The sequence below is a fragment of the Salvelinus fontinalis genome, chromosome 22 (genome assembly GCF_029448725.1).
Source record: "Salvelinus fontinalis isolate EN_2023a chromosome 22, ASM2944872v1, whole genome shotgun sequence".
NCBI classification, from domain to species: Eukaryota; Metazoa; Chordata; class Actinopteri; order Salmoniformes; family Salmonidae; genus Salvelinus; species Salvelinus fontinalis.
The window spans coordinates 4914900-4925118 of NC_074686.1; the positions used below are offsets into that span (position 1 = coordinate 4914900).

Below are 10219 nucleotides of genomic sequence, written 5' to 3' on the forward strand. Positions count from 1 at the left end.
AGGGTTCAATTCCCACGGGGGGACCAGGATGAATATGTATGAACTTTCCCATTTGTAAGTCGCTCTGGATAAGAGTGTCTGCTAAATGACTTAAATGTAAATGTAATCCGATGATACCCCCGGACAGGGCCAAACAGGAAAGATATAACCCCACCCACTTTGCCAAAGCACAGCCCCCACACCGCTAGAGGGATATCTTCAACCACCATCTTACCATCCTGAGACAAGGCCGAGTATAGCCCACAAAGATCTCCGCCACGGCAACAACCCAAGGAGGGGTGCCAACCCAGACAGGAAGATCACGTCAATGACTCAACCCACTCAAGTGACGCACCCCTCCTAGAGACGGCATGAAAGAGCACCAGTAAGCCAGTGACTCAGCCCCTGTAATAGGGTTAGAGGCAGAGAATCCCAGTGGAGAGAGGGGAACCAGCCAGGCAGAGACAGCAAGGGCGGTTTGTTGCTCCAGAGCCTTTCTGTTCACCTTCACAAATACTTGGGATTGTAAGGATTTGCTGCAGGGGGTGTTGAGTGGTAGTGTTCTGACACAGGAGGTTGGTGCCACCTTAATTGGGGAGGACGGGCTCGTGTTAATGACTGGAGCGCAATAGGTGGAATGGTATCAAATACATCAAACACATGGTTTCCATGTGATTGATGCCATTCCATTTACACCGTTCCAGCCATTTATTATGAGCTGTCCTCCCTTCAGCAGCCTCCATTGGTTCTGGAATAGGACTAGATAGGGTTAAATAGTGGAATGGGTTGGTGTTTTTTTAGAGAGGGCTAATAGTTGGCAGGGCAATTTTCCTTTTTCCCAATTTTGTATTACTTAAGAATTTAATGTCGGTAGGCCGTGAATGGCCTCACACCAGCACAGTAGGGGGCAGTGTATGCATCTAAAAGTTGGATGCGATCTGCCAGCCAATTCGCTAAGAAGAAGAAGAAAAAGGAGGAAAGGAAGAGAATAACCAGGAAGCTTTCAATTCGAAGGAATTGCTTTGAGAAAATATGAGGTATTTAAAAATGTGAAAGGTATTTACAGTATGACATACTAGTTTACTCTTCGAAATTCTTCAGTGACTTGAGATTTAGTAAGCTACATCAAGTGTAAGAACTGGATTTGGCAGTAATGTGACCAAAATCCAAACAAACATGGTTCGTTTGCGGGAGTTTATAAACCTATACATTGCACCTGGTATTAAAAAAAAAAAGTTTGCGTTTTGGTGTGTTTGTTTGGTAGATGTCGTCAGTTTGTTCCATTATACCTTTGCATCTTGATGCACAGGAAAGTAAAGGGGGCTTTCGCACCAAATTGGTTTCGAGCGTTTTTTACGTACTCTGGCGCATATTCGCCCTTATTTCGGTTCGTTTGGACAGGTGTGAACTCTATCGGCACACGGGAGCGCACCAACAACGCACCGTGGTTCGCTCGAAAAGGGTGCTCTCGGTCCGATTCCATTCGTGACGTGGTGCCAGTCTGGACCAAAAACAGGAAAATAACCGGAGGCACGCAGTATTATTGGTTGTTTGACTGCGAACATTCGATGATATTCCTGCAGTAGCTTACCATAACTTGATATGTCTGAAACATGATGTGCGTAGTCATCTCATTTATGAGAGCATGCTGATTAGGGCCCGAGTCTATACCAGGGATAAAGACTACTGAATATACCCTATTCACGGCGCGGTTAGAGCGAGTGGCTATTGCGCTGTTTTCTCCTGCATGTTGTTGGAAGACGAAAGTGTTATGAAGTTTGAGAGAAAAGTTATGCTTCTTGATAATCAATAATGGATTAAACATGAGCATTTTTCTCCAATAAACAAATGACTTGCATTAACACATGGTTTTGTTTAGGCGTTTTAGTTTGTTTGACATTGGGCAATCAGAAACCAACCAGACGCCTCACAGGTCCTCTACTGGCAACTTAAATAGTACCAGCAAAACACCAGTCTCAAGGTCAACAGTGAGGAGGTGACTCCGGGATGCTGGCCTTAGCAAATAGCATCTTCAATTTTACCGCATTATACATAGGCCTATTCCTTATCCTCATTTCTCTTGTCAAATACAGTAGAATGGACAAGGTGATCAACTGCTTCAGTAAGAGACCTGATGCCGTGGCCAGGCTGATATGCTTCCCATGGGCAGGTGGAGGCTCCATACACTATGCACGCTGGGGGAAAATCCTCACCTCCATTGAAGGTAATGATTATGATGATAATAATACATTGGATTTACATAGCCATTTTCAAAGACCCAAAGGCGCTTTACATAAGGTACTATTATTTTTAGAGCCCGACCGATAAATCGGTTGACCAATATTATCGGCCAATATTAGCCTTTCACAGAAATATTTGTGTTGGTCTTTATTCCGCATATAAACCTGCAATATGATATATATAGAATTAACGAACACAGTAAGTCTTCTCATATAAACCTGCAATATGATATATATAGAATTAACGAACACAGTAAGTCTTCTCATATAAACCTGCAATATGATATATATAGAATTAACGAACACAGTAAGTCTTCTCATATAAACCTGCAATATGATATATATAGAATTAACGAACACAGTAAGTCTTCTCATATAAACCTGCCATATTATATACATATACTGTATTCGTTAATTCTATGTATATAATATGGCAGGTTTATATGAGAAGACTTAATGTATTCGTTAATTCTGTCTTCTCATTTGCTGTCATTTTTAGAGTTGTTCAATGGTTGTCTAAAGATGTCACTCTACGAGCTGCTCATTGAACAACGTTCAGCCCTAAGTCGAGAGAGAGAGAGTAGGCATGGGGGTTTGATGGTGAGTAACTTGCCACAGCTAGTGACAGCATATTTGAATAAGTAAATAATCAAAAGTACACTTCACCAAGCAAACAGCCCTGTCCTCATCCCATTCTCACTTAGTTAACGTTAGCCGTCCTAGCTAGACAGCTATGTAGTTAGGCTCTATCTAGCCGGCAAGATACTTTTGGGCATATAGTGTGTGTGGACACCTGCTTGTCGAACATCTCATTCCAAAATCATGGGCATTAATATGGATTTGGGCCCACCTTTGCTGCTATAACAGCCTCCACTCTTCTGGGAAGGCTTTACACTAGATGTTGGAACATTGCTGTAGAGACTTGCTTCCATTCAGCCATGAGCAATAGTGAGGTCGGGGACTGATGTTGGGCGTTCCAATTCATTCCAAACGTGTTCGATTGGGTTCAGGTCAGGGCTCTGTGCAAGCCAGTCAAGTTCTTCCACACTGATCTCGACAAACCATTTCTGTATGGACCTTGCTTTGTGCACGGGGGCATTGTCATGCTGAAAAAGGAAATGGCCTTCCCCAAACTGTTGCCACAATGTTGGAAACACAGAATTGGCTAGAATGTCATTGTATGCTGTAGCGTTAAGATTTTAGTTCACTGGAACTAAGGGGCCTAGCCCGAACCATTAAAAAAAAAACATCCCCAGACCATTATTCATCCTCCACCAAACTTTACAGTTGGCACTATGCATTGGGCCAAGTAGTGTCACCTGGCATCTGCCAAACCCAGATTTGTCCATTGGACTGCCAGATGGGGAAGTGTGATTTATCGCTCCAGAGAACGCGTTTCCACTGCTCCAGAGTCCAATGGCAGCGAGCTTTAAACTACCCCAGCCGGCCCTTGGCATTGCGCATGGTGATCTTAGGCTTGTGTGGCTGCTCGGCTGTGGAAACCCATTTCATGAAGCTGCCGACAAACAGTTATTGTGCTGGCGTTGCTTCCAGAGGGAGTTTGGAACTCGGTAGTGAGTGTTGTAACTGAGGACAGACTATTTTTACACGCTTCAGCACTGGGCGTCCCGTTCTGTGAGCTTGTGTGGCCTACCACTTTGCGGCTGAGCCGTTGTTGCTCCTAGACGTTTCCACTTCACAATATCAGCACAGTTGATCGGGGCAACTCTAGCAGGGCAGAAATTTGACGGATGACTTGTGTTGGAAAGGTTGCATCCTATGATGGTGTCACGTTGAATGTCACTGAGCTCATTCTACTGCCAATGTTTGTTTATGGAGATGGCTGTGTGGGCATGGCTGTGTACTCAATTTTATACACCTGTCAGCAACGGGTGTGGCTGAAATATTCAAATCCACTAATGTGAAGGGTTGTACACATACTTCTGTGTGTGTATATATATATACAGTGGGGAGAACAAGTATTTGATACACTGCCGATTTTGCAGGTTTTCCTACTTACAAAGCATGTCATTTTTATCATAGGTACACTTCAACTGTGAGAGACGGAATCTAAAACAAAAATCCAGAAAATCACATTGTATGATTTTTAAGTAATTAATTTGCATTTTATTAATTTATTTTTAGTACACTTGTTGTATTCGGTGCATGTGAAAAATAAAGTTTGAATTGAAAATCACTGCATTGAATCTACTCCAAACAAATGCTGACACCTAGTGGTGACATGAACTGCATGGTACTGAAATAGGTTGTGAACAGTGACGTTTCAGATGTATTGAGACCGTGTAATTCATTCATCCCTTCTTGTTTATTAGTTTGCTTGTGGTGCTTCAGCAACAAAACAATTCTGCATTTTTATCCTCTGCTATAGATGGACAAATCTTTAAGTTCTACCTAAGAATGTAAACGTAAATGTAAACTGAACAAGTGTTTTGTATTTGTCGAGGATATAGTAGCTTTTTGATGTAAACCACAAATCATTTGAATATTTAGTTAAGATATCATCCTTTAGAGTATCTGTTAATCCTTTGGAGCACAATTTGTGTAGGAAAAAAAACAAGTTTTTCATTCCACCTCTAAAAAAAACTATATCGATAATGGTGACTTTTTCCTCCCTAAAGTCAGTATCGGACCATATCGGTCGGGCTCTAATTATGTTATAAAAATAGGATTGGTTCATTGAAGTTGCATCACGATTCATGAGCTGTAGGTTTTGTGAGGTGAAAGGAGAAAGGAAATGTCTGTAATACAGACAATGTATCTCCCACTTTTCTCTTTGCTAGTGTTTGCTGTCAAACTTCCTGGCAGGGAGGCTCGAGCCAAAGAGCCCTTCTTTCAAAGCATGGAGCAGATTGTAGATGAGGTCATCAATGTGCTACTGCCGGTGCTCAAGGAGAAACCGTTTGCCTTCTTTGGCCACAGGTACAAGTACGAAAAGTGTCATCAGTGTCACTGAGGTATGAATCTCGTCACCCAGAACCAAATCAAGTTGTCACGAGTACAGTTTGTTTTTGATGGCACACTTAATTACTGAGGGCACTGTTTGATCTATAGTCATCATGGTCCTTATCTGAAGCTACAGTTTATTGAGCCAAAGTTGTCAGAATTGTGATGACCTTTTATAGCTCATCTGCACTGTCACAGCTTTGGCGCCATGACCAGCTTTGCTGTAGCAGATACTTTGAAAAGAGTCCACAAGCTGGAACCAATTCACATCTTCCTGTCTGGTGCCTCTGCACCCTACGTGAGTACTATAATAGCAATCATGTAAAAAACGGAACAGCATTTATACAATATAACTTTACTACGACATTTGTATGACATGTAACCATGTCAGCATTTCTGATAACTTTTGAAATGCTATCACTTAATGCACTGACCTAAAGCAGTCATCCTTTTAGTTTTTTCCTTCCTTTCTAGTCTGAGATGCGTATCCAAGCCCCAAAGAGAAGTGATTTATCAGACGAGGAGTTCCTCCAGTGGATGACCAGGATTGGTGGGACTCCCCCTGAGTTACTGGCCAATCCTGAGGTTGTAAAGCTCTTCCTGCCCGCGCTGAAAGCCGACCTCCACGTGGTGGAGAACTACAGGTGGGCATCTCTAACTTTGTCACAATTCTCTCTTTCCTCCCAAAGTGTGCACTTTCACTAATTTGAAAGGAAATTGCTGGTATAAGAAATATGGTGGACAATTCCCCTAGTAGTGAACAAGTGCACACTTCAGAAGATAGGAGATATTATTGGGACACACATTCTGTTAGCATCTCTGGCCTGAAAATTTTAATTTGCAACACATTTATTACCCCTAATACCATGGCATTGTTGAATACTCAATTCTGATTTGTCTAGAAGGGCGTGCATTATTTCCCTATAATGCACTGTATAATTCAATGGCTATGGAGTTAAAGAGCATCTGAACACTCCGATTGGCACGTGTGTTTTTCTGTTTCTCATTAGAAAAACAAGATTTTAGTCTTGGAGGTGTGTTTCCTGACCGGTTCCGCGGTTGGTTAATGTTTGTCCCCCATGAGACACTGTAGCCTATTTCACTTCCTCAAAATCTTCAGAATGAATCTAAGATAACTCACGAGATCTGTAATAAATGTTGATGTTTTTTGTCGGATGTTTTATTTGAGTAATTGTTTGGAGTATTTCTCAAGTAAAAAAAAAAAGTGCAAGATGTCTTAATCAGTCGGAGTTGCTGGGCAGGTCTGTTTCACTGTCTATGCTATTGGATAGAGTGCAATCACCGCAGCTGTTCACCCCATGTTAGTGGGAAAATACAGTCAAATGAATTTACCCATTGTGGCGCCTGGATGTTCCAAACTCCATTTTAGATGAGACTGACTTTGTAACAAAAATAACTGTTTTTGACTTTAATCGATGCTACATAGCCCGTTTTCAAAGGGATTCGTTGCTTTTTAAAGGCAGCCGCTCTTTAATTCTAACATGGTCTATGTTTGAGCTGCTTTTGTATAAATTATTACACATGTATAAATATGTAATAAAGATTGTTCTTGTGTTCCAGGTGTGACCGGCCAGAGAGTCCTCTCCTCTCATGCCCAGTCACATGCTTCGATGGAAAGCAGGACATGCCTCATGACTTACAAGGTCAGAGCTCTTCTGTCTCGTGCACGTCCGCTTTCCATGTGATGTCTAGCGATTCTCTCCATAAGTTACACTGCTGTAACACCCTGTGATTAACACAAATTGCATGACTGTATGAGTACTGCACATGTGTAAAAAAAAGAAAACATGGCCATTAAGAGTCCTAAGTGATGAGCACAGTTCAGCTGTAGGTTCCTGGCTGTGTAAGGTCTTGAGAGAAGTCTTCATCAATCCTGTGATCCTTTTGTAGTTGCTTTAGAAGTGTAGTTGCTGAAACCGAATGGTGATCTGATTCCACCGCAACTGTAAATGTGGTATGTGTCTTTCCCTTTTCTCATTTAACAGCATGGAAAGACATGTCATCTGGAGATTTTACAGTGCAAATGCTACCCGGAGCTCACTTTTATTTAAAAGACGCAGCCAATGAGACGGTCATATTGGACTACATCACGAAGTATCTGGAGATGGCGGAAATGGACTACTTGTAACTATTAAGGGCACAGTGGCAGTAAAGGAAATGTATCATGTTATGTTTTCATTGTGGTGACACAACCAGTTTTACTTAATTTTTTTGAAGAATAGGGAGTCCAAGAAGCATTTCGACAGTAGTATCTGTGCCTTTGTGCAATAATGCAAATGATGGAAGTAGGGTTTGTTGACCATGTGAATCTAGCCAATGTGTTTAGGATTTTACGAGTGATGTAAGATGTATTTCAGCCTAAAATGGAATCCAGAGATTGCCTGACTAGTCCTCAAATCAAGTCAAATTTTATTGGTCACGTACACATGATTAGCAGATGTTATCGCGAGTGTAGCAAAAATGCTTGTGCTTCTAGTTCCGACAGTGCAGCAATATCTAACAAGTAATATCTAACAATTCCACAACAAATACCTAATACACACAAATCTAAGTAAGGAAAGGAATAACAATATATAAATATATGGATGAACAATGACAGAGTGGCATAGGCTAAGATGCAATAGATAGTATAAAATACAGTATATACGAATGAGATGAGTAATGCAAGATATGTAAACATTATTAAAGTGACTAGTGTTCCATTATTAAAGTGGCCAGTGATTTCTAGTCTATATGTAGGCAGCAGCTAGTGATGGCTGTTTTAACAGTCTGATGGCCTTGAGATAGAAGCTGTTTTTCAGTCTCTCGGTCCCAGCTTTGATGCACCTGTACTGACCTCGCCTTCTGGATGATAGCGGGGTGAACAGGCAGTGGCTCAGGTGGTTGTTGTCCTTGATGATCTTTTTGGCCTTCCTGTGACATTGGGTGCTGTAGGTGTATAGGAGGGCAGGTAGTTTGCCCCCGGACACATTGTCTAGACCACACCACCCTCTGGAGAGCCCTACGGTTTTGGGAGGTGCAGGCCGACAGGATGCTCTCAATTGTGCATCTGTTAAAGTTTGTGAGGGTTTTGGGTGACAAGCCAAATTTCTTTAGCCTCCTGAGGTTGAAAAGGCGCTGTTGCGCCGCCTTCACCACACTGTGTGGGTTTGTCAGTGATTTGTACGCCGAGGAACATAACTTTCCACCTTCTCCACCGCTGTTCCGTTGATGTGGCTGGGGGGTGCTCCCTCTGCTGTTTCCTGAAGTCCACAATCTCCTTTGTTTTGTTGATGTTGAGTGAGAGGTTATTTTCCTGACCGCACGCACCCGTGTGGGCCCCCAGTGTTGAGGATCAGTGAAATGGAGATGTTGTTTCCTGCCTTCACCACCTGGGGGGGCGGCCCGTCAGGATGTCCAGGACCCAATTCCACAGGGCGGGGTTGAGACCCAGGGCCTCAAGCTTAATGATAAGTGATACGCTTGGAGGGTACTATGCTGTTGAATGCTGAGCTATAGTCAATATAGTCCTCTGTATACCAATGTTTGTGTCCCAAATTACACCTTATTCACTTTTATAGTGCACTGCTTTTGACCAGTGCTATGTAGGGAGTAGGGTGCCATTTGGGACATAGTCTGTTACCATTACTGTACCAATGACGTTCTGCTGAGTCTGATGTCCGTGAGGAGGTTGGAGAATATCTGTGCCAGTTTTGGCACCATCTGTGCATCTGTCACTTTTGTGTTCTGATCAAGTGTTAGCATGCTAGCTGTTCCTGTAGACTTCTAGTCTTTGTGCTAAGCTAGTTAGACTTTTCACACAAAACGACCTCTAACTTCCATCATACTGGATGCAGATACATAAAAATGGCATTCATGAATTCATCAGACTCTGGAAACTGTGGGAGGCGCACAGTACTACGTAGAGCCATGACTACGTGGATCTTTATTCCACATCAAATAACTGATGCAAGCAGTAAAATTTGATTTCAAAAACAAATTAAAGAAAAAAGCACCTTATGGAACGGCGGGGACGGTGAAGCAACACCAACATAGGCGCATACACACATGGATTTAGTACTGTAGATATGTGGTAGGGGCCTGAGGGCACACAGTGTGTTGTGATTGTATTGTAATGTTTTTAAAACTGTATAAACTGCCTTAATTTTGCTGGACCCCAGGAAGGCAGCAGCTAATGGGGATCCATAATAAATACAAATACAAACCAATGAATGAAACCAACTATGGAAGTGTATTGTAGCGCATTCTGATGTAGCCTCGACTGTGATTCTAACCTCGACCGGAGGTCAAACTAATTGACAAACTTGCAAAAACGGATGGTTAGGGTAGTGAATGGAAATCTCAACACAATAAATGATGCAGTGGTGAACTTACCATTAGACAGAAGAGGCAATTGCCACAGGCCTCACATCAACAATTGGCCTCATGAGCTGGACATAAATAATAGTAATCATTAGCGATATGATTGTAGTTAACATCCTATCGTGCTTAGGGTCATGTATAAAAATGAAATGAATAATATATTGTGAAAGGAAACTGCCAGAAAAGCTAGCACGCTGACCACACCACTCGTGTTGCTTCTATTTGTGGCGCAGAACGTGCTGCAAGTCCTGCCTCTCCCATCTCCTCATTGGTTTATAGAAGCCGATACCCACGTGCCATCTCCTCATTGGTTTATAGAAGCAGATACCCACGTGCCATCTCCTCATTGGTTTATAGAAGCAGATACCCACGTGCCATCTCCTCATTGGTTTATAGAAGCAGATACCCACGTGCCATCTCCTCATTGGTTTATAGAAGCAGATACCCACGTGCCATCTCCTCATTGGTTTATAGAAGCAGATACTCACGTGCCATCTCCTCATTGGTTTATAGAAGCAGATACCCACGTGCCATCTCCTCATTGGTTTTACCCATGTGGGTGATTGAAAGATGAACTGAACTGATGTCGGTCAACCGTTTTGTGTGTGGATTAATGTACACATACACTAAGTTGACTGTGCCTTTAAACAGCT

At 42.4% G+C, this 10219-nt stretch overlaps 1 protein-coding gene across 3 annotated transcripts; it reads left to right on the top strand.

Moving 5' to 3' along the window:
• The first annotated feature begins 908 nt into the window (after positions 1-908).
• On the top strand, positions 909-9412 carry olah (oleoyl-ACP hydrolase). Of its 3 annotated transcripts, XM_055875987.1 has the most exons (8): positions 929-1016; positions 1859-1975; positions 2073-2203; positions 5021-5159; positions 5382-5481; positions 5658-5827; positions 6765-6847; positions 7190-9412. In XM_055875987.1, the coding sequence occupies exons 1-8, from the start codon at positions 1012-1014 to the stop codon at positions 7330-7332; spliced, it is 888 nt and encodes a 295-aa protein (XP_055731962.1). In that variant the 5' UTR covers positions 929-1011; the 3' UTR covers positions 7333-9412. The 3 variants fall into 3 exon arrangements, with proteins under 3 accessions (XP_055731963.1, XP_055731962.1, XP_055731964.1); XM_055875988.1 differs by lacking the exon at positions 1859-1975 and having other exon boundaries at positions 909-1016; XM_055875989.1 differs by lacking the exon at positions 1859-1975 and having other exon boundaries at positions 957-1035.
• Positions 9413-10219: the final 807 nt, after the last annotated feature.